The sequence below is a fragment of the Strix aluco genome, chromosome 4 (assembly GCF_031877795.1).
Source record: "Strix aluco isolate bStrAlu1 chromosome 4, bStrAlu1.hap1, whole genome shotgun sequence".
NCBI classification, from domain to species: domain Eukaryota; kingdom Metazoa; phylum Chordata; class Aves; order Strigiformes; family Strigidae; genus Strix; species Strix aluco.
In genome coordinates, this window is record NC_133934.1 from 87,698,514 (window position 1) to 87,723,090 (window position 24,577).

Below are 24,577 nucleotides of genomic sequence, written 5' to 3' on the forward strand. Positions count from 1 at the left end.
GTCTGAAAAGTGAGGGAGGAGTCACAGGTGGATAAACAAAGGGGGATAGGAAGCAGTAAAAATGCGGTATGAAACAAGCAGAGAGCCTAGAGGATTAGGGGTCTCTTCTTGAAAAACATGATTGCCCTGAGCAGAAGCTGAGCTGTGTGCTGGCTGGAGGCGAAGGGAAGTGAAACACAGTGCATGTCATGGGTAGCGCAGGAAAACAATCTTGATGAAAGAGCTGGAGTGTGCCTCAAACCTGGTGTCCCCCTTTTGTGTTAGGGAGAAGTAGGGTTAATGGCAGGAAGTGCTGAGGGACCAGATGTCCTTACATGGATCCTACCCCTCGGGCAGCTTTCTGTGCTGATAGTTCTCTAGCTGGGGCTGTAGGGGTTTCCACTCCTCCTGTTACTGGCCTGTCTTCACCTTGTTGTTCACTTTTCTTATGTTTCTGCCCTTCACGTGCAGCTTGGCCTGCTGAAGCTCCACTGCCTGTGTGAAAGGATCTATCGCACAAAGGGGCAGCAGCGAGAATTGCGTGACCATGTAGTGAAGTTCCATGAATGCGTGGAGGAGATGGAGCTGTACTGTGGCATGTGTGGAGAGTCCATTGGGGAGAAGAACAACCAGCTCCAGGCGCTGCCTTGTTCCCACTTCTTCCACTTAAAGTAATGAGCTGAAAGTACTAAAGATCCTTGTTGTGACATTAGTCGCAGGAAAGGGCTGTTCATGTCCAGAGCAGGACAGTCCTATGCATGCTGTTCTCCAGGTCTTTGTCCTGCTGACCTGTGCCCTGCAGGATCCTATTGCGGTGTCGTGAATCTCATGACCTTGAAGGGTGAGGTTTAGCCGTTAATACTCATCCCCCTCCCACTTCTGTCCTCTAAATGATTGTGCACTGATGTCCTCACCTTGCCCAGTTCACAGGTTCTTATCTAATTCCTCTTGGGGGAATCAGCTCTTCGCTCCCAGGGGCCGTTTGGATTTTTCCCCTGAATCCCCCCACTTTCTCTGTTGTCTAGAGGTGCACTGAGGTGAAGAAGGTGTTCGGTTTGTTTGTGCTACTGCCATGAACTTAGCTGTACCATCGTTGTGTTTCTAGTAGAAACGTACGTGTAACAAAACACTCGGTTCTGAAAACTAACAATTTAAAAACACAGCCTCACCATGACACCAAAATAGGATCAAGCTAGGGCGAGGCTCTACATTTGTCTCCGGCAGTACAGGAACTTAATTGTGTAGAGGAACGTGCTGAAGTGCCTCCACGGAACGGGTCGAAAAAATCTTTGCCCGTGAGGGGAGGGAGCTTTGTCCTGTGCTCCGTGGTTAATACATAGAGCAGCAGCGGGAGGGGCGCTGGGGGACGCAGAGCCCCCCCGAACCGACCTCCTCCCTTTGCAGGTGCCTCCAGACCAACGGGACCCGGGGCTGCCCCAACTGCCGCCGCTTGTCGGTGAAGCCCGGCTACGTCTGACCCGCCCGTGGGGCTCGGCCTGCGCCGCGGGGCCTGCTGGGGGCGGCGGGGAGGGACGGGGGGGGGGCGCGGCTCCTCGGTCTCCCCTCAGCGCGCCCAGCTCCCTCGCTCCTCTGTACGGGCAGTGACTGTAATAAAGGGCTTTTCGCCGGGAAAGCGCCCGCCGATCTTCGCCACCGGGCTCCGCGGGGCCGCCCCTCACGCGTGGGACGGGGCCGGGCTGGGGCGGGAGTGGGGGGGAGAGGAGGCCATCAGCACCCGACTCCTGCTCCGCCCCTGCCCCGCACCAAGATGGCGCCGGGGGCCATCACTCAGCAGATTTGGGCGGCGGCACGTGACCTGCGCGGCCGTTTCACCCGCCCACACATCCCCCCCTGCCTCGCTACTGCCGCCGGCAGATTCGGCACAGCCGCCGGGCCAGGGCGGGGGGGGGCCGCGGCGGGGCGCTGAGGAAGAGGGGGGGACGCGGTGTCCCTGAGCCGCCTGTCCCGCTGCCTCCCGCCCTGCTTCCCAGGGCGAGCGAGCGAGCGGCGGGGTCGGCCGCCACGAATCTGCCGCCCGGAAAACCGGGCGCGCTGTGCGCTCGGCCTCTGGCTGGAGGGGGGAAAGATGGCGTCGGTGTGGGACGAGTCTGAGGTGAGGGGCGGCGGGTCGGGGGCCGGGGCGAGGCGCGGCGCGGGTCGGGCCGCGAGTGACGCTGCCGTTGTGCCCCCGCAGGATGGTGTCGGCGAGGAGGTGCTGAAGATGTCCACGGAGGAGATCGTGCAGCGCACACGTCTCCTCGATAGCGAGATCAAGGTAAGGGCCGCGGGCCGCCAGCCGCGGAGGCGCCGGGGACCGGAGCGGGCCGGGCCGCCTCTCGGGAGCCCTGTGCTGCTGGTGCTCGGGGCGGGGGGGGGGGGCTCAAGGCCCACAGATGCTCCCGGCGGCACAGGGGAGGGGGATGGCTGTTCCACGGCCTGGGTCAGGTAGGACCGTCGGGTAGTTCAGGCTGGGAAGGACTCGAGAAGATCTCTCATCCAGCCTCCTGCCCGGGATGCTCAGTGCTTTATCCGCTTGGACCTCGGCAGCCTCTAAAGACAGGTTGCACGGCTTCTCTGGGCGCTCTGTGCCACTGCTTGACTCCTCGTGAGGATAAAAATTTGCTTTACGTACAGCCTGAACCTCTCTTGTTTCAGCCTTTGCTGTCTCAGCCACCTGCTGTGCCCTGCTCTGAAATGTCTGGTTCTCCTTGGTACCTTCCCCAGTAGTTCTCTCCTCCAGCCGAACAAGCCCGCTTCCCTCAGCCACTTCTCCAGGGCCCGTGCCCATCGTGGTGGCCCTGTGCTGAACTCAGTCTAGTTTATCAATGTCTTTGCTGTATGGAGGGGGTCCAGAACTGGGCAGAGCACTCTAGATAAGATCTAACAAGTGTTGAGTAAAGGGGGCTGATCACTTTTCTCCATCGACTGGCCACACTCCTGTTAGTGCAGCCCGGGATGCTGTTTGCCCCCCTTGCTGACAGGGCACATTGCTGGCTCCTGTTCAGTTTGTTGTCCATGGAGACCCCCAGGTACCTTTCCCCAGAGCTGGCCTGCAGCTGGTATCAGGCGCTTTCCTTCCCCAGTGCAGGGTTTGCATTTGTCCTTGAATTCTGGAAGGTTTCTGTATGTCTGTTTCTCCAGTCTCCCAGGGTCCCTCTGAGTGGCAGCCCTGCCCTTGAGCACAGGACTGTGCTCCCCAATTTGGTGTCATCTGCAAACATGATGAGAGAGCATGCCATCCTTTTATCTAGGGCATTCCTAAAGAGGTTTAGGAGAGACCTGGGTAGACCTGTCCCAAGATAGACCCATTTCACATAAAGGAGCACGTGTAACTTTAGTGTAAGTTTGTCTCTACTGCCTGATGTTAACAATGTGGAGATAAGTTATCTCATAAATTCTACAGAGCAACTTCATCCTGCTGCTTCAGGCTCCACATGTAATTCTGACTTACTAAGATACTTTCTTATTCTTTAAAGACAGCAAAGATAAATGTGTTTCTTATTTTTAAACTGCAGAATACAGCAAGGAGTAAAAGCAGCCTTCTCTATTTTATAGTAAGAGCATCATAATTCAGAAATGCACCCTCCCTTCATGCACTTTTCCTTCAATGTTTCCCAGACTATGTTTATTAAAAATTTCTAAATTTTTTTGTATTTTTATGTAACAAATTCTTTATTGGCTCCTGTAATAGTTCTGTCCTATGAGTAAGTATGTGTTACAGCACAGTACTATCCTTAGTCATTGAGAGTTTTAAAAAGATAGTTTTTTAGAAAAGATTGTATTTCCCCATTAAACAGAATCACATAAGCCAATTCAGATACAACGAGTTCTTCTGAGACCATTGGGTGCTACAGTCGCTTCTGTGGGGATCACAAACTCTGTGTTTTCAAACTGTGTGACTAACCAGGAAAGGGAGGAAAATGTATGTGGGTGTCAGCCAGGCAGCACTGAGAAACACCTGTATTGGGTGCGTTAGTCTTGGGTATAAATGTACTTACTGTTGGATGGTGAGTACAGAACTTCTTTTCTTATAGGTGTTTTCCCTTACAGTTAGTAGAATCATAGAGTCACAGAATGGTTTGGGTTGGAAGGGACCTTAAAGACTATCTAGTTCCAACCCCCTGCCATGGGCAGGGACACCTTCCACTAGACCAGGTTGTTCAAAGCCCCGTCCAACCTGGCCTTGAACCCTTCCAGGGAGGGGGCAGCCACAGCTTCTGTGGGCAACCTGTGCCAGTGTCTCACCACCCTCACAGGGAAGAATTTCTTCCCAATCTAAATCTACCTTCTTTCCATTTAAAACCATTGCCCCTCATCCTATCCCTACACTCCCTGATCAAGAGTCCCTCCCCATCTTTCCTGTAGCCCCCTTTAAGTACTGGGAGGCTGCTATAAGGTCTCCCCGGAGCCTTCTATTCTCCACACTGCAACTCTCTCAGCCTGTCTTCACAGGGGAGGTGCTCCAGCCCCCTGATCATCTTCGTGGCCTCCTCTGGACCTGCTCAAGCAGGTCTGTGTCCTCCTTATGTTGGTGCCCCCAGAACTGGACACAGCAGTGCAGGCGGGGTCTCACAAGAGCAGAGCAGAGGGGGAGAATCTCCTCCCTCGTCCTGCTGCCCACACTGCTCTGGTTACAGCCCAGGACACGGTTGGCTTTCTGGGTTGCGAGCTCATATTGGTGGCTTATAGTCGATTTTTCATCCACCAATACCCCCAAGTCCTTCTCCGCAGGGCTGTTCTCAATCCACTCATCACCCGGCCTGTGTTTGTGCTTGGGGTTTCCCTGACCCATGTGCAGGACCTTGCACTTGGCCTTATTGAAGATGATGAGGTTCACACGGTCCCACCTCTCCAGCCTGTCCAGGTCCCTCTGGATGGCACATCCCTTCCCTCCAGCGTGTCGACCGCACCACACAGCTTGGTGTCGTTCGCGACCTTGCTGAGGGTGCACTCAATCCCACTGTCTGTGTCACTGATGAAGATATTAGAAGCCTAGACCAAGATTAATTCAAACTATAAATTACTGGTCAAATTGAAAAAATGAGAGATTCCACAGGGGTATGAAGATGACCTTATCACTGTGAGGGCAGTCAGACAGTGGAACAGGTTGTTCCAGAGAAATTGTGTAGTCTCCATCCTTGGAAGTTTTCAAGATTCAGTTGGGCAAAGCCCTGAGCAACCTAGTGAGAGCCCACGGCTGACCCTGGTTTGAGCAGGAGGTTGAACTAGAGACTCCCTAAGGTCCTTCTCAACCTGAGCTGTCCTGTGAGTTACACTGTTTTCCAAAGGACCTGGCTATCTGTGGGGAACAAGTACTGGATATTACTCCAGTGTTGAATGTTTGAAGGAGAACAAAAAGTATTTTTCTCCTACAGAGGCAGTTGAGATGTTTGTTTCTCAATATATGTGGTCTTGCAAAACAGAACAGCCTTATAAAAATGGCATCTCTCTCTTTGTTTCACTGGAAGCAGTAGTGGTACATCTCTTTGCAGAGGTGCTGCTAGTCCCACTGCTCTCAGTAGACAGAAGCCTCAATTCTTTTTTAAACCCAGCAAATCATAACTTTAGAATAGGTGTGTATATGGATGCATATAGATATGCATGTATGTATGTATATCTAGTTACCTGTGCATCTGTATATATTAAAAAATAAAACCCAAAACACAGTTGTCCTACCTAGGTCATATCCTTATCTAGGTCTGATTGCAGCCCCGTAAGCAGATGCATTGATGAGGCTAAGGTTGTCCAGTGACACCGGGAAGAAATTACTTAGGGATATCCATTAGTTGGAGACCAGAATGGACTGCGTGGCCTTGATTCCTACCCAGTTTGGGCTAATTTGCTGGCTTTTCCTCTTTTTATGTTACATTTCCCTTTCTACCCACTGTTTCCTCAGACTTCGGTTTTTATAACTGTTTTACTTTTGAAATAATGTATGATTTTTATCTTGCCTTAGTCTTCTGATATTATTCCTATCTCTTGCTTCTGCGTACTGATTCCAGATCATGAAGAGTGAAGTACTGAGAGTGACCCATGAGCTTCAGGCCATGAAAGACAAGATCAAGGAGAACAGTGAGAAGATCAAAGTGAACAAAACCCTTCCATACCTTGTCTCTAACGTTATCGAGGTGAGAGCAGCACGCTTTTCTGCAGCAATGGGAGAACTCTGTGCAATATATAATTGGGAAGGAGAAGCGCAGGGGAGCTCATGAGTAATTTGAGACATGGCACATTCTCAAACTATGGATGCTTCTGAAGCCGGGGCTTTCAGGTTTTTCTGTTGGTTTTGTTTGTGACCTGGAAGTACATATCGCTTGCCCACTTCTTGTCCAGGTCGTTCATAGGTGTTGGCTCCTGTTCATCTGTACGTGTCAGAGCCATCAAGGGTGACACGGCCTTGTGTAGCGTACGCCTGGGCACGTGAAGTTTGGTATGTGCTTTCCAAAACTTATGACGCAGCAAATGAAAAGCAGTGGCTCTGTTAACTACGTCACATTCTTTTTGTAATTCAGTCATTTTCCTGATAGGCCAAAAAAATGCTCATAGTTTTCTATTTCTTAAAAAAGGGGGTTGGTTTGTGCTAGTGTTTTAAAACAATGAAATTAAGGCTTAATGTAAGCTGCCAAAATGGGAGGAGAAATCAGTGCTGTTAGCTACTACTTTGTTCTGAACTTTATAGTGTCTGTGCGCCATTGTGTGCTGCTTCATGAGGAAAGGAAAGGAAGAAATTAATTTTTATAGGAGGCTTTAATGCTTTCAGGATTCTACTGCTGATGGATGATGGGAAATTTCATTTCTCCTACTGCATGTAATTTAGAAGCATTAATCCTGGGGTCATCCTGCTAGCCTGATTACATTGCCATGAAATCTCTCGCTCTGGTTTTCAGCTGCTGGATGTTGACCCCAACGACCAGGAGGAGGATGGAGCAAACATTGACCTGGATTCCCAGAGAAAGGGCAAGTGTGCTGTGATCAAGACCTCTACGCGCCAGGTGAGGCCCGTGTGCCTAGCAAGGGGTGAGGGGTGCTGAGAAGACCTTCTCCTAGTGCAGGTGGTTTTTCTTAATTTGATTTCTTTCCTACAGACATATTTTCTGCCTGTTATTGGGTTGGTTGATGCTGAGAAGTTGAAGCCTGGAGACCTAGTGGTGAGTGATGCTGTTGTGGCTGTTAGATATGATGTTGGCCAGAAAACTGCATATGCCTTGCCCTTTAGAAAGGATTTCCCCAAGACCATTTCTGTACTAAAATTCTAATAAAAAGATATTACGGGTTCAGTCATATTTGTAGTATGTAAAAGTAGTTTGGGGGGTGTGTTCTTTAGGTGCTGACAGTTTAGATATCACCTTGTAAGCTTTCTAAACCCAATCTTTTGTACCACAAGTAAATTTTAAAATTGTGCTAGGTTAGCTGTGGCATTGTCCACTGTGTCAGGCTGTGGTGATTTGATGAGCGTAAGTGGCAAAGCCGGTTATTTCTGCATCCTTGAGGTCTAGTGAATCATCTTTGATTATGTATTTATTAATTGCTATCTGAAGGGCCTGTTAAAAGCAAAGGACTTGTGTTTACAGGGGGTGAACAAAGACTCTTACTTGATCCTGGAGACTCTACCTACTGAGTATGATTCACGGGTGAAAGCCATGGAGGTGGACGAGAGACCCACAGAGCAGTACAGTGACATCGGGGGGCTGGATAAACAAATCCAAGAGGTGATACTTTAGTTTCTGATGTGACTGAGGACAATGGTTTTTGAACTTCAGCTCAGAACTTCAGAGCAGGTTGTCTGGATCTGTGAAGGAGAATGAGTTTGCGTATTAATATTTTTCTTTTGCTGTAGCTCGTGGAGGCTATTGTCCTGCCAATGAATCATAAGGAGAAGTTTGAAAACTTGGGTATACAGCCACCCAAAGGAGTCCTTATGTACGGGCCTCCAGGAACAGGGAAGACGCTTTTAGCTCGAGCATGTGCTGCCCAGACCAAGGTAAAAGGAACCTCTGAAAGCGTGTGCTGCTGTGGGGTAGTACCTGAAAAAGAGTTAGAACTCCTCCAAGGGGAGAGGGCTCATACATACAAACTGGTGTTACAGAGACTGGGGTTTTCCTGTCTGTTTGCTTGCTTGCTTGTTTTAATTAAGGGCTTCTTGTAGCTCAGAACTGACCCTACTGAGAAATGAGGCACAGGACTCTCTTTCTCTTCCCAGGCTACGTTCCTGAAGCTGGCGGGTCCACAACTTGTGCAGATGTTCATTGGCGATGGAGCTAAGCTGGTACGCGATGCTTTTGCTCTAGCCAAGGAAAAAGCTCCTTCCATCATCTTCATTGACGAACTGGATGCCATTGGCACTAAAAGGTGGGGTGTGGGCCATGTTGTAAAGCTCTTTGGAGCTGCCTAGCAGCTCCCTTTTGCCTGTGTATGTGAGAGAAGCCTAGTTTAAAGCATGGCCTATTCAGAAACAGAGTAAAGCCAGTCACAGATAGATAGCAGTTGCCTCAATCATTGGGCTCATGAGTGAAGTTCGTGAGACTTGGGATCGATCTGATGGTCTACTGCAGTATAAAACTGTTTTCTGATAACTGCATCAAGCACATGGAGATGTTTACCCTCATTTACTACTTGGGCCTGGACAACATTAGCCCCATTCAGCTCTAAGGACATAATAAGACTTCACTGCTGCCCAAGTTACCGTAGTGGCAGTCCTCATCAGGGTAGGACTTCTGTAGTTTCAGGGAGGAATTTGGAAGACCTTGGCCAAGGAGTGTGCACTGCAGCCATTCTGTCCTTTTAGGTGATTCACAGCACACGGGCAGGGTGGTCAGATTCATGCTGATTGATAGTTTTACCCTTGTTTCCTCCTCAGGTTTGATAGTGAGAAGGCTGGTGATCGGGAGGTGCAGAGGACCATGCTGGAGCTGCTTAATCAACTTGATGGTTTCCAGCCCAACACACAAGTCAAGGTTGGGATCTAGCAGAGAGTGCTTCTGGAGGGGGCTTTAGTGGGGGGGGTGGAAAACAGTGTCCGGGGAAGAAGCTTGGTGAATCCTTGGGGAGGAGAGGCCTGTCCCCCAGGTGCCTCAGACTGATGACCTTACTTCTACTTAGGTGATAGCTGCAACCAACCGGGTGGATATCCTGGACCCAGCTTTGCTCCGCTCGGGACGATTAGATCGCAAGATTGAGTTTCCAATGCCTAATGAGGAGGCCAGAGCCAGAATTATGCAGATCCATTCGCGCAAGATGAATGTCAGGTATGGAAGAGGCATGGCCTTGAGGGGCTGTTTGTCGTTCATGATGGTACCTCAGGGCTGTGGAGCACTCTTTTATGAGAGCTCACTGTTGGGTTTTAAGGAAGCCCCATACCTCGCTTTTTCTATTTGGTGCGTGTTCTCAGACTTCTGTTTTTGTCCCCGCTCCTACTCATGTCAGCCCTGATGTGAACTACGAGGAACTGGCTCGCTGTACAGATGATTTCAACGGAGCCCAGTGCAAGGCCGTGTGCGTTGAAGCGGTAAGTGTTGCCAGCACTGCCCAGAGGGAAATGTGAAAGCTAGTGTGGAGTAATGACTGTGAACTGACGGGGTGCTCACACGCCCTCTCTAAACACTGTCTCGTTGGGCAGGGGATGATTGCCCTCCGCCGTGGAGCTACAGAGCTCACCCACGAGGACTACATGGAGGGAATCCTGGAAGTCCAAGCAAAGAAAAAAGCCAATCTGCAGTACTATGCCTGAGCTCTGCCCAGTCGAGGGTGTGGTCCTGGCAGAGGACAGGACTAGACTGGACTGTACCACTTACTCTCTGTCTGGAAAAAATAAAGCATTTTTTCCCTCTAAAGCCAAATCCATGATGTATTGGGGATTTCGCCCTTGCTCGGTGGTTCTACATCTGCAAAAGGGAAGGTAAAGACCTCCTGTCCACGGTGCCCATCACGCTGCCTCTGGAGCCTCCCCTCCTGCTAGAACTGGATTAAATCCTGCTCTGCTCTTTCTGGCTGAGGACTGACAGGTGATACTGCAGTAAGTGTTTTTGACACTGATGAACTGCAGCTCAGACAGCACCCCCTGTTTTCACTTGTGCAGCCCGTGAACGGCCTGTACAGCTTTGTTAGAGTCTTTGAAACTTCTGAACTAACAAACATTCATTTTGCAAGGGAGAAGTGAATACAATTCACACATGAATGATGTTTTAACTCTCTCATTTCAACTTAACTCTGGAAGCTTTAACACCATTGCCGATATGTGCGGGAGCTCTTGGTGAATCAGTCTGGTAATTAGAAAGAATTCAAGGTTTCATCCACTGAGCAAGTCTTTCAGTACTTTTAATGCCAGTTGAGAATTACAACTTCCATTTAAAAATTACACTTTTCATAAATACACTGACTTTAGCATTAAGTATCTTACATGCCACTGTATTGTATTTTAAATACAATGTAAACATCTCCAAATGCTGGCCATCTCATCTTTACCTGTGCAGTTTTTGGACGCTTGGGAGAGGGGCGGGGATGTGAAGGAAGAAAGAATAGATGAACAAAAGAAAAATGCACCCCAGAATACTTTGGCTGATGTTCCTGAGTTAGCCTTAGTACTTGCACTGGTTCCAAGGCCCTTACTGCTCGTTTTGGAGCAGGAGCTTGTTCCAGCGGAGCGCGCGTGTTCTGGACACGCTGTGCTCGGGGGGTGTTTGACATTAGAAGGGGGTGAGTGGTGAAGTGAGCAGAAGCCACGCGTTCCTGAGGAAAATACACTGCGGTTCCTTTGGACATTAATGTTAGAGGGGGCTGTACATCTGCTGCTATTTTAGCAGTACTGCTGTTTGAGCTCGGGGAGAATTACTCATCTCCTTTCACAGAACAGCAGTTGCACCCACAAGTTAGTTGGGGGGTGAAGGTTGATCCCAGCTGCTCAAATGATGACATACTTTCAGAAATACACCCTGGCCTCTAGTGGAATACAAGCTGCATGTTGCATACATCTCCCCATTAAAACAAGGCTCTGTTAGTTAGCCAAATGAGTAGCCTTACCTGTGTAAGAAGCTGAGGAAAACTTTCCCCTCCTTTCCTAAAGCCAGCAAGAGGTCTTTTTTAGAGTCTTGCTGCTCAGTTACAGCCGGCTCCTTCTGGAAACAGCTTTAGTAGTGAGTAAATAGCTGATACCACAGCATGGAGTAGCACAGATTTCTGATTTAAATGAATTAATACTAAGAACGGGCTAATTCTTTGGCCTAAACCTCGGCTTAGATCAAGGTTCTTTTGGGAAATGATGGCCTGAGCCAACACTAGACAATGCCTGTTGCAAAAGTGTTCAAGCCAACTTCACGTAGCTCCTTGCCCTAATTTGGGTCTGAATTAAACAGACCTGCAGCAATAGAGTTGGTGCGTAAACATCCCTTACAACTGGACAATAACAGGACCATGGAGGTACAGTTCAAAAAACAGCACAAAAAAAGACACAGCCTTGGACTTAATCCCTTGTAAACAGAAGAAAAACAAATCAAAAGAACTGTCCCCCTTAAACCATCAATGAGCAAATCGCCAATAATTCAAACCTGGAGTTACTTGCAATGTCTGTGTCCGCGGCTGGAGGCTGGAGCAGCATCCCCGAGGCTGGTATTCCCACAGCTCTGGCACTGCTCTCCCCGCGCTGACATGCCACCTCTTCCTGGTGTTAACCCCCAGCTCTGCCCAGGCTGCGCTTCCCAGAGTCTCTCCTCGCTCCCTCTGAGGTCACACGGCCCCATTTTCTTGTCTGGGTTTTTGTATGGACGCCCGGGACGTGTTGAGGGAGGGGGCCAAGGTGCAGAGGAAGCCAGCCAGGAGGGTGAGGCCCAGGCCTCCCCAGGCACAGAACATGGACCAGCCATAGCCATGACTGATGTCCTCTGGCAGCCCATAGACGTAGCGAGGGTAGCGAGACAACTCAAAATTGATCCCAGCTACGCATGTGCAGAGTGAGATGATACAGCATGTACCTGCAGGAGAAAAGCAAGAGGGTTCTACACTGCCCTCACACAGATTAATTATGCTCCGGATTTTTCCCTAGGTATTCTCAAAGTAATGAATTTTCAAAATCAAGAATTAGGCTTTTTTTTTTTTTTATTCCTATAGTTCTACCAGTCACTCTTCTTACAAAGTGGGGGGGGAAAAAAAGGCAAAATATATAGGCCTACAGAATAACTCATGTCAGATAACCCATCTTGCCTTAGCTCCCTCTGTTGCTATTTGACATTGTCATGTATGGTTCAGTCTTCGAGACTTTCTTTCTTTCCTGTGACTAATGTCACCAGGTTCCAGACAGCACTCGGGCAGTGAACAGCTGAAGCCCAGGGCTGCGAAGTGCAGCACCACTTGGTTGCTACTGGGAACATCCAGCCTCCTGCCTAGGCCCGGGGAAAGGGCCCAGAGTTTGTCATCTGCTACACATCTACTAAGCACCTATAGAGAGGAGCAAAAAACTCAAAAGAAACTTGTAACGCAAGGCACTCTAGTATGCCTCCTAGACACTAGTACGCTAGACCCAAGGTCGAGGCGACCGTTCTATTCTCTCCAGCTCTGAATCTGTGTCTAAAATACTAATGAATGAAAGCTCTTGCTGCTGAGGGCATGCCCATCGCGGTACGTGCAGGAGCACTCGAAGGGCACCCAGCCTACCTGTTCCACTTTTATAATACTTCACTCTCTCACTGCTGTGTGCTAAAGAAATGAAAATGTTCCCAAAGGAAACTTCAGTTAAGCAGCACCTGGGGTGAACAAGGACAGCACAAGCCTAACTCCCAGCCTTTCTAGCATCACGCCATGGCAACAGGTGCTTTTCTATGCAGCTCCCCAGAAACACACCTTGGGAAGGCTCACTGATGGCAAGGGACAATTCTTTCCCCCACCCAAAAAAAGTGGCACCAAACCAGTGTGGCACCTACTTGTTTAATTGATACAGCTGCTGTTATATCACCAAGTTCCTTGCTTGCAGCCATTATAGATGCTGACACTGGACCTATAGGGCAGTAGCTCTGGCTTTTAAGTAGAGTCTTGCTTCTTATTCTTGAAAGTTTCCTATTTTCTGCTTGCAATTTAAGAGGCCCCATCTTTGGAGCACCTCAGTAGCTCACCCTTTTGGTGCACTTGCTGTTACTATGCCCCTTTCAAATAAAGACAAAACACTGCCCATTTTTGAGCCGAACAATTGGAAGTTCAGAAAAACCTTTGGCCAGGCAGAAAGTCTGCTCCCAGCCAGGAGGAACAGATGTAACACCCTGGGCAAGCACTGAGCTCACGTCTTCATCACCAGGCCTGTGTTCTCCAGACTTGGCTGGGTTTGGACTGTATTGTTACCTGAAGAGCAGCAGAAAGGTGCTGTACATATTGATTTTTTTTGTTTGTTTGTTAAGATTCCCTAGGGAAAACAGCTGAGCTGTCTGACAGGAGCCGCAGGCTCCACACACTCGGAGCAGGCAAGAGGCCTGTGCTCACTGGGTGTGTGGTCCCCGTGGCTACACAGCAGCTCTCCAGAACAGAAGGCTCATGTACATACAGCGGGGTCTACTGAGACACGTGCAAATACCCACGCAAGCACAGGTCCTGCCCAGTGCCAGAAGCGGTAATGCTGCGCTGATGGTTTGCTGCACTAAAGAACAACTGCTTTGTGTGTTTGCTGTGGGCTGACTTGACTTTTAAGAGCACCTCCCCAGCCAGAGATACTGGCTGGTGACTTCAGGAGTAGAAGCAAAAGGCTCTCACCTCCCATTAGAAAGAGCAGCCCAGCCACGTACTGCATGAGCTCCTGCTGTTTGCAGCAGCCCAGCACACCAATGATCCACCCAAACAGGATGATGGAGACTGCCATGCCAATGAAGCCAGCTGTCATCCTCCGCAGATCTGAGGAAAGAGAAAGGAGAAAAGCAAGAAAGAAGACAGACATGAAGATGGCAGCACCCAGACAGGACAGCCAGGGAAAAGTCCAGGCAGGTTTAGATTTGCTGGTTCTAAAGTTTGCGCTTCACCCACAGACAACTCCTCCTGTAGCTTCTTTGAGGTAGAGAGTTTGTCCATCACACTGAAACTAAAGGAATCCAGCTAACTTGCCTCCCTTCTGCTGGGCACGGTACAACTAGAGAGCATTTCTGTCCTGGTCAAGAGGAACACTGGCCAAACACTCCTCAACATAGGACAGAAGGGGTCCATTATGAATACAGCAACAATTTCACAGAATCATCCAGGTTGGAAAAGACCTGGAAGATCATCCAGGCCAACCATTAACCTAACACTGACAGTTCCCAACTCCACCAGATCCCTCAGCGCTATGTCAACCCAGCAACCCAATTTGTAAATGTTAGTACTGCGAGGGCTATTTTTTATGTGTGTGTGTGTGGTGTGTTTCTTTGGGATGGAGTTTGCTGGGTGAGTGTCTGCTGAGAATAGAAATAAAAGAAGTGAGAGGGGATGCTGAAAAGAAATAAAGGACTAGCGCATGGAAGGCAGATAGTGTGAACTGAAAAGAGGAATAGTGGGAGGACAGAAGCAGACAGCAGATCAATACAGTATGATGGAAACAACTCCAGTAACAAGCTCTAAAAAAAAAACCTTGGGCACCAGTGATATGAACAGCACTTTGTCATCCATAATACAAGTGCTGTTCTTGTCTCCTCCTAGTTCAGTCCCTAGCTGGATTTCCTCAGCACTGAGCCTCACATGACAGTGGCTAGGCAGAATTATGTGAGGCAACAGAACCAGAAAACAAACACAGAGAGAAGAGGGAGCAGAAAAAACTGATTAAATCAATCTCAGTGACAGGCTACAGGTCAGTCATCTGTGTGGGAAGGACTTGGGCATGAGGCAGCTTGTGGGACAGGAGCTGGTGGCAGGAGGTTGCAAAGGCAAACAGATATTCCCTAAAAGAGCTGGTTGCCAGGGGGCTGTACCAGCTCACTGGTGTGCACACAGAAAAACGCAACAAGATCTATACAGACTACACAGTGATGCAACACCTTTGCTGTAAGCCAGCTAGAAATTGTCTTTCCCCAGAATATGATTACACCTTGCAACACACTACACACATGCCTGTATTCCTGAATTCACCGCTTACGCCCCTCCAAACCACGTGTCCCCTTCCAATTCTACTGTTAGTTGCTTGCCCTTCCTCACTAACAAACCTGTATTCATGCTCAGAGCCCGGTGAGGGCTGGCTGACTCGGAGCCCTCACTTGGCACTGCAGTAAGGCACTAAGGAATCCGGTCTGTCTTGCACGCTGCTTTGGGTTACTTACGGAGCGCATGCCACTCATCCTGCCGGATGGTGTTTGTGATGTTGATGGGCAAGTTGCGAGGCAGAGAGCTGGAGGTGTAGTGGTACTTCACAGCCGTGCAGCGCTGAATAACTCCTGTAAAAAGAGACATCAGTGTGAAACAGCATGGAACCCCTGTGCCTTCCACTTGCTGCTGAGTTGGCTGGCCCAGCAGAGCTCGCACAGGGGAAACCTTAGTTCAGTAACAGAGCAAATGTAACCGAAAAAGAGCTGTTTACTTCAAAGGCTTTGGGGATCAGGAAGGGAGGGAGCCTTGCTACAAAGAAACACTCTCAAAGAGGGAGCAAGGTGCTGGGCTAGGCAGGCTCCAGGAAGGAACAGCTGAAGGCAAACAGTCACCAAAAACCACTCCAGAAGCTTCCTAGAGGAACTGGTAGGATCTCTTTGGGATGGCAAGGAAACAAGAACGTGGCCGAGTACCAACAGGACTGACTGCTTTGTCTCTAAGAAGATAGAGTTGAATCACTTTGAAAGTTTTGAAGGAATGCTGGGAAGTGAACTGCATGGGAGAAAAGTTTGAATTCAGTCCAGTAGTCATTGGCTCTTTGCTTTTGATGAACAAAAGTACCCAGGTAGGCTTTTTTCCATTATAGCTTAGAGAAAAGTGTACCCCAGGTGCAAATGTGAACCTACATGCACACTCTCCTTGAAAGGGATTTTTAGTTTAGAAAACAATCAGTAACAGAGAAGATACTAGGGGGTGGAGGGAGAGGAAGGTGCCTTGCCCACACTATTATAAATAAAGCCAGGGCCAGGACAAAGAATAAACACGGATGGTGGGGTGGAGGAGAACAGCCAGAAATGTAAAAGAGCTAAATAGTATGAAAAGTTCCCCTTAAACAATGGCTACAGGGTCATAACTGCCATTTGAATGATGGGGCAGAAGAACTATTCCGGAACAATTAGTTGGCCAGTGAGCTAATTAAGCTGGTGAACAATAACTAGCAGGGAGCTGCAGACTCAGTGATTAACTTTGCAAAGGACACTAGAAAACCCAGGAGAAGAAATGGGCTTTGTGCTGTTCCCACCACAGTGGGAAGTACAGTTCTGCTCTCCAACAACATTCACTGGGACTGCACTGCCCTGGGTCCCCCAAGGACCTGCAGAGAGGGAGCCCCCACTTCACAAGATTCACAAGATGCCCAGCTAATTCCAGCCATAGGGCCAGGGAGGGAAAGGTGATCTGAATTTCCCCCCATTAACAAACCAGTGACATTTATTACAAATGAAACAAGCAGACATGTAAAGAACACCCCCCAAAAGGGGAAAACTCAAAGCTAGACTTCCCAAAGCCTCCGAGCAGCGAAGCATTGAAGTGGGCCGCCATCCTCGGCTGTGCTTCCCACCGCCCCCTTCCCCGGCTGCGGCTCTCCGCCGTCTCCATCGACAGCCATACACCGACACAACGAGCTGCTGCCCTTCACCTTCAGCCACTCGCCCTCACCTATGGAGCAGTGATCCCTCTTCGCCGTTATTTCAGAAAAGCCTGGAACGCCACCTGAGCAAACAGATCAGCGCGACAACCCAGTAACAGAGGATGTCAGTTCATTTGCAAAAGCTCTGCGAACAGCTGACTTAAGAACTTAGGCCCATATGCAGCACATCACAGTATCTAATTAAATTTCACCTGTAGCTGTTGACTGAATGCAATTTCAATATTGACATGATTTACATGTGTTGTTGAGAAGCATGTCTGTGGTACAAACTAATGACATCCGATTTTAGATTACAGTGCACTGGGTTCATTAAATGTAAGATCTATGCACTTACATATTCCAATTACAAATGTACTATCTATGAAGCAGTATTTTATATAAGAGCAAGGATTACTACTTTTATAGCTCATTAAAGAAAAATCAAAGACTAGAGATGTACATCCCTTATGATCAAAGCTATGGACTCCTCAGCTAAAATGTCACTGAGAAAATCTTTGCTCTGTATTATTACAAGAGTTTACATGTAGACTGAAAGTAAAACCTCTCCACCTTCTTATATAAATCTGGTTATTTAGAATTTTTCAAATATCAATTTATTCTGCCTCTGGTTTAAAAACTTTACTCCTAATCCTTTCTTCTCCAGAATTCAAAGGGCTAATTTTATGTAGGTAGCACATAAAATTATATCAAAACCACAAGTTTGCAAAACAAAGAGCTCAGGAGTTGGCGAATTTTAGGGTCTATGCTCAGCGCTGACATCTAATCCATGGGCTTGGTGACAGCCTTTGATTACACCATCACAAGCCGTTTTTCCAATAAGATTCCCTTTCCACTGAGAGCACAGGCTGGACCTGCTCCAGTGTGAGCCACCACGGGCAAAGCAAGGGAGGCCTCTTCCCATAGGTCTGCTGGGAAAGCCAAAACAGGTAGGCAAGAGAGTCAGGGGATCAGGGAAGCAGTGAGGGCAATCTCTCGGCTGAATACCTACCCACTTTCTCCCAGAAAATTGTAACATGCACCCAGGCAATCCTCAGTAGCCAGATTTGGCATCTGCAGTCAGCAGTTCATGCTTGCCATTTTCTGAGTGAATCTCTAATTTGCAGAGACACCAATGCACTCACATACAGCCAGGTACTCCTTGGGGCTGTATTTAGAGTGATACAGAATCACAGAACGGTTTGGGTTGGAAGGGACCTTAAAGACCATCTAGTTCCAACCCCCCTGCCATGGGCAGGGACACCTTCCACTAGACCAGGTTGCTCACAGCCCCGTTCAACCTGGCCTTGAACACTGCCAGGGAGGGGGCAGCCACAGCTTCTCTGGGCAACCTGTGCCAGTGTCTCACCACCCTCACAGGGAAGAATCTGCCCTCTGTCAGTTTAAAACCGTTACCCCTTGTCCTACTCCTACACTCCTTGATCAAGAGTCCCTCCCCACCTTTCCTGTAGCTCCTTTAAGCACTGGGAGGCCGCTCTAAGGTCTCCCCACAGCCTTCTCTTCTCCAGCTGAACACCCACAACTGTCTCAGCCTGTCCTCACAGGGGAGGTGCTCCAGCCCCTCGATCATCTTTGTGGCCTCCTCTGGACCCGCTCGAGCAGGTCCATGTCTTTCTTATGCTGGGGGCCCCCAGAGCAGGACACACATGACGCCTTGTTCTCCAAGTACTCAAGGAAAAAAAAAATAAAAATAAAAATCAGGTTTGCAGTCTTGAAGTTATCACAAAGTCAAAGGTATTTCAAAGGTACTCCAGTAAGTCCTTTGTTCTAAGCCCTTACATACCTTAAATCGCAGTCTATAAAACAGGGACAGCATCCTGCCCTCCATTTCAGAAACCTGCTAGCAAAGTGATTTCACTTTTGTTTATAACACACTCAGAGGAGCACCATAAGAGAGCTTGCCAAAATTAAAAACTTCACCTTCAGGCAAGGGCTTGAATAGAATGGAGTCATGTGGTGAACAACAACTAAGTGAGCATTGTCTTTTTTGGCACACAAGTTGAGAATGCAGGACAGAAGGGGGCAGGTGCTCATGTCATTAGCTTACCATAAGGCACCTGTACAAGAAAATGGTTACACAGACAATCTGATCCTAGCATTTCGAAGGAGCATTAAAAGAACACTATGAAAGTTGCACTGCATGTGCAATTTTCTTGATTAAAAAATAAACATGAGACAATGAACTGCATCCGGCAGTGTCACGTTGACATTTTCATGGCCAAGCTATACGCCTGTGCCCTCCCACAGCCAACATGATTTTTCACACCTTGTCCTCAATATGGGGTTTTTTTTCCCCTCAGGATTGCAACTGCAGACAGGTTCCCCTCCCATACCCTCTCACAACCCTTGGGACACTACATGTGAGTGTCCCTGGATGAGTCTTTTCTTCTGACTGAACACAAAAGCTGGAAAAGATCAGAGGGTGCTGGCTAGAAGGAATTTCTGGACCTCTAGATGCCCAGGCTGAGCACAGGCCCCTTGTCCCTGGGCTGCCAGACACCTGGAAACCCAGGCCTGCTGTGACACATTCAATTTGTAACCCTGGTCTTAACACACCTGACCTTCAGTTTAGTTTTTGTCTCTCTCTGACTTTGAAAAATGTGGATCTTCTTCTCTACACCACCTGTGTGCCACTGTTAGGAGGAGGAAACGGAGGGGTTCAGATTTTCAGTTCTGCTACCTGGTCCGGTCCTATCCTAGAGCAGTTTGGCTCTCAAAGAGCTGGGAGACCCTCTTCTTCTCACCATGAGCAAGGCCAGGGAGCAGCCATGGGCAGTTAACACTGAGCTACCATGTGAGGTCTGGCCCTCCTCCCCCTCATGCCTCAGGACCAAGTGGCCACTGAAGCTCCCTGGCCTGTTCCTACCATTTCTGCCCAAGATTGTGGAGACCATCACAGCTATGGGATCACTCTGTCCATGATGTCACCCAAAGGTCACTAGATCTGGTAAACCGACCTTCCTTTAAAACTCTTACAGATCATATTTACTGACAGATCATACTTATGAACAGCCATGACAAAACAGATTGAGTTTATTAAAGATGCCACTACAAGAGATGCTCTACAGACCTCACAGTCATTCCTGTAACTCTTCCAATTTATCATCAGTTGGAAAGGACAGGAAGTACAGACACCAGGACTGAGCAGTTTTCTCACAAGGGACTCATTACTGCCACAAACTGTTGTGTTTCTCTGCTTAAGCAGCCAGCGGTTCTCAGTTTCTCAGCTACATGCTACTAAGAAGTCATTTCTGACATGCTGACTACTTGCACTTGTGAAAAGCATTTGAGCCTGTCCTGCATGACATCCTTGTCTCTGAATTAGAGGGACATGGATTTGATGGATGGACCACTCAGTGGGTAAGGAATTAGCTGGATGGTCACACTCAAAAGAGTTCCAGTCAACAGCTCAATGTCCAAGTGGAGAGCAGTGATGAGTGCCGTTCCTCAGGGGTCGGTGTTGGGACTGGCACTGTTTAACGTCTTTGTTAGTGACATGGACAGTGGGATCGAGGCACACTCAGCAAGTTTGCTGACGACACTGAGCTGTGTGGTGCGGTCGACATGCTGGAGGGAAGGGATGTGCCATCCAGAGGGACTGGACAGGCTGGAGAGGTGGGACCGTCATCAACTTCAACAAGGCCAAGTGCAAGGTTCTGCACATGGGTCAGGGCAACCCCAAGCACAAATCCAGGCTGGGCAAGGATTGGATTGAGAGCAGCTCTGCAGAGAAAGACTTGGGGGTATTAGTGGATGGAAAACTGACTGTGAGCCAGCAATGTGCACTCACAGCCCAGAAAGCCAACCGTGTCCTGGGCTGTATCCAGAGCAGTGTGGGCAGCAGGTCAAGGGAGGGGATTCTCCCCCTCTACTCCACTCTCATGAGACCCCCCCTGCAGTGCTGTGTCCAGCTCTGGGGGCACCAACATAAGGAGGACACAGACCTGCTTGAGTGGGTCCAGAGGAGGCCATGAAGATGATCAGGGGGCTGGAGCACCTCCCCTGTGAGGACAGGCTGAGAGAGTTGGGGGTGTTCAGCCTGGAGAAGAGAAGGCTCTGGGGAGACCTTAGAGCGGCCTCCCAGTGCTTAAAGGAGCTACAGGAAAGGTAGGGAGGGACACTTGATCAGGAAGTGTAGGGATAGGACAAGGGGCAATGGTTTTAAACTGACAGAGGGCAGATTTAGACTAGATATAAGGAAGAAATTCTTTACTGTGGGGGTGGTGAGACACTGGCACAGGTTGCCCACAGAAGCTGCAGCTGCCCCCTCCCTGGCAGTGTTCAAGGCCAGGTTGGATGGGGCTGTGAGCAACCTGGGCTAGTGGAAGGTGTCCCTGCCCATGGCAGAGGGGTGAAACTGGATGGTCTTTAAGGTCCCTTACAACCCAAACCGTGCTGTGACTCTGTGATTGCGGCACAGGTATATGTGAGATGCACCAGTCCCACCCCAGAGTTTTTTCAGAGCAAGCTTGAAAAGCAGTAAAATCCCCAGTTTATGAACAGTGATGAACCTTCTGGTTTTTAATTCCTTCAATTTACTTGTGTTAAAATGCATGTTGTTCAAATGAACCCACCAAGTTATCCAAAGCAGCCCATTAGAATGCATCTTTCCCCATCATTTTCTACTGTCACCACTTTGTAAGCAACAGTTTTTTCATACTAATAGAGAAGACCACTAAAGAGCATATAATAAATCCCTGCAGGACCTCACTACTTAAGAATTCTCCACGCAAAAGGTTTCTGTTGCAGTTATCCAGCATGTAATCCACATAGCCCAGGCTCTACAAGATGATGTATAGTGCTCAAGTTCTTACACTCACGTCATCCTTCCCTACACACAGACACATCCTCTTAGTTTCCCCACCAAAGTGTTTCAGTTCTTTGGCTGCTATCTTTTACTGATTGCTAATCTCCATTTTCCCCATTTGGTTTGTTCATTATTTCTTCTTTTGCCTTCTTAATTGTATTTTAAAATGAAACTATCTATTTTGCCACAGTTTCAAAACAGTCATTTTGCATTTTAAGAAAAATCCCACACATCATTCCTCTTTCACGTTTAAACATTTCCCACCTCTCAGCTTTGCATTACATTTTTTGTCTTCTGCTGTTTCCTTTTAAATATATGAAGTGAATATATATTCCATTTTTTAAAGTATATATATTTTGGATATAGAAATGTATGCATACCTATGCATCATCAGCTAAAATGCTCAAGTATGAAAGTTTCAACAGAACTGCTTTGTATTAGTAGCAGTAGATAAATGCAGGACTAGAAATCCATGGAATTATCTACATGGATAAGGGTACTTATGGACTTAGTCACTTACTCATACTTCAATAAAGACCCAGAAAGGAAAGAAACCTTATTCCAGAGGTACTATGGAGAGTATAAACCCAAACCAAAATTACCACAGGACTGTCACAAAAAAACCCACAAAACTTACTTCTCTGCCACTAAAAGCCTATAAAAATCCCTAGGTTAAGGCCTATTAGGAGTATAAGAAGGCATCACACATCACCAAAGAGCTAGCTGAAAACTTACTGCAAATTGAGGAGAAAGTAGGACTTTCAGAGGTGCACAGTAGTGATCTTCAGCTCACACTAGGAAAAAAATGCCTGTTTCTTCTTTTTGGAAGCCCCAGATCTAGTATCGTGCTTGAGAGAACAGCTCAGCCACAGTCACACCTGACCATCGGCCGGAAAAGGCTGCTTAATCACAGTTGTCAGAGAAAAGACAGACACAGTGGGAACAAGGAAAGGCTGCTACCAAAGCAGGTCAGGGGAAGGGATGAAAAGAGAGGCATGTCTATTTAAAGATCTGACTCCACAAGAACTATTATTAATAATTTCCCTCTATAAGATAAAGCATAAATCTTTACAGGAGCAACTGCAGACCTAATAGGCAAAGAATATCAGAGAGGCAAGGCTTGTAGTGAAAGGCAAGGTCTTTTATTAGAACAGCTGAAGAAAAAAAGAAAGTAGAAGGAAAACCTTTTGGGTCTGATGTCTCTCCAGTTTTGCACATCAGACCCTGTGGAAGATCATTCACCACCCTGTAACACCCTCATGCATGCAGAATGCAGACTCCAGCCTCTCTAATCGCTGTAGTGTTGGGAAAATACCTCAGAAACAGAAACACTGAGAATACTAGTATTCTTCCCATCCCTTCCCCCAACCTTTACTAATCTCAGTGGGAGCTGAAAGCATTTGGCTTGATGAGAAGCAAAAAATAGATAAATATTTTACATGACAGGCACAATTAATAGAAAGAAATTAATGAGCTGCCTTTCAGTGAAATGAGATCAACATGGAAATAAAAATGAAAACATGTAAAATGGGTCCCAGGAGATTAAATAGAAAGAAGCTAATCACACAGCACTGGAGTTTCTAAACGTAAGTTGCAGCTGTGCATTGGAGAGAACAGACAAAGACGAGCTGAGCTTCACAGTGTCAGTCTATCCATCCTCTGCTGTGCAGGACTGGCGTCACAGTTGGAAGCCACGCTGAAGAATTGCTCCCACTTTCTTAAGATAGCATTTCCATTTTGTGCCTCAATGGAAGCACTTCTCCCAACACCTACTCTCCCTGTGCTAACACATACCTGCTGGAACAATAAGTCCTGTTATTTATCATTAACCATACTTGGCACCTCTTCTCCTAAGCTTGTTTTATATGTCACTTATTTTGACTTAAAGGGTCAGGCCACTGCATTATTTGAACCATCCAGTCCAGGAATTTTATTCATACTTTGTGAACTGCCTGGCTTTGTACCACCCGCCACAATAGCAGAAGATCCACTGCTTTCCCTCCTGTCACCCCTGGAGCCCTGAGCGACATCTGCTACCGCGAAGGCCTGGCGATCAACCCACTGCCACAACGAGAACTCCCCCGTGCTGGAACGGGAACAACAGGTCCCTTTCCCCTGGCTGCAAACACCGCGGAGCTCTGGACGATCCCGTCCGTGTCTCAGCGCTCAGTCACAAGCAGGTGTCAGGGGAGGGGGCATGCCCACCGCACCCTGCTCGAGCGGCAGGCCCCGCACCGGGCCGCAGCCGGGGCTCCCCGGGGACGCGGTCCCACCCAGCGCTGCAGCACTGGAAGCAGCCAGGGAGGCGCACAGGACCCCGGGCTCGGGTCACGGCCAGGCTCGCCGCTTCCCGCACGACCAGGAACACCGGGAGCCCCGGGGGCCGTGCGGGGCCGCATCCGCGCCCTTCCGCCGGCTCGGTCACGCCGCCGCGGCGGCAGCCGCCGCCCCGCCCGCAGCCGCGGGGCCCCGCCGGCAGCCGCGCTCAGCACCACGGACAGCGGCGGGGCCCCGCCGCCCTCCCGCCGGCCCGGGGCGGCCCCCACCACCCCCTCGCCGTCGCCGCACCTTTCCGGATGAGCTCCTCGCTGTCCGGCTCGTAGCCCGCGCGGTGACAGCGCCTCCAAAGCCCCGAGACGGTGGAGTTGAAGCGGCGGCCGCAATGCGAGTCCAGAGCGGCGGCGGCGGCGGCCGGGGCGGGGGCCGGGGGCCGGCCGGGCAGCAGGGCCCGCGGGGGCCGGGCGCGGAGCGGCAGGTGCGAGCTGGGCGCCGACATGGAGCCGGGCGGGTCGCTGCGCTTGTGGCCGAAGCCGCGGCAGCGCTCACGGTGCCGCCGCGCGTCCGTCTCGTACCAGGAGTCGGTGCCGATGGCCACGGCCAGGAGGGCGAGGGCGGCGGCGGCCAGGAGCAGCCCGGAGCCGCTCAGCGCCTGAGCCGCGGCCGCCATCTTACCGCGCCGGGGGCGGCAGGGGCGGGCGCTTCCCCTGCAGCCCGGCTGGGGGCCTCCGCCCGCCGCGTCGCCCCCGGAAGGGAAACGGGGCCAGCGCCCCCCGCTCCCCGACACCGGC

The 24,577-nt window shown here is 49.3% G+C and overlaps 2 protein-coding genes across 2 annotated transcripts; one reads left to right on the forward strand and one right to left on the reverse strand.

Moving 5' to 3' along the window:
- Positions 1-1,884: 1,884 nt before the first annotated feature.
- Positions 1,885-9,809, forward strand: PSMC3 (proteasome 26S subunit, ATPase 3). Its single transcript, XM_074823947.1, has 12 exons — positions 1,885-2,092; positions 2,174-2,254; positions 5,982-6,107; positions 6,867-6,971; positions 7,065-7,127; positions 7,551-7,688; positions 7,817-7,960; positions 8,180-8,328; positions 8,837-8,933; positions 9,079-9,224; positions 9,403-9,484; positions 9,596-9,809. The coding sequence occupies exons 1-12, from the start codon at positions 2,066-2,068 to the stop codon at positions 9,704-9,706; spliced, it is 1,269 nt and encodes a 422-aa protein (XP_074680048.1). The 5' UTR covers positions 1,885-2,065; the 3' UTR covers positions 9,707-9,809.
- A 466-nt stretch (positions 9,810-10,275) lies between these two features.
- On the reverse strand, positions 10,276-24,462 carry LOC141923230 (transmembrane protein 178B-like). Its single transcript, XM_074823949.1, has 4 exons — positions 24,078-24,462; positions 15,231-15,344; positions 13,705-13,842; positions 10,276-11,942 (listed from the first exon to the last, which is right to left on the reverse strand). Exons 1-4 carry the CDS (start codon positions 24,454-24,456, stop codon positions 11,698-11,700), a joined length of 876 nt encoding a protein of 291 aa, XP_074680050.1. The 5' UTR covers positions 24,457-24,462; the 3' UTR covers positions 10,276-11,697.
- Between the last annotated feature and the right edge of the window lie 115 nt (positions 24,463-24,577).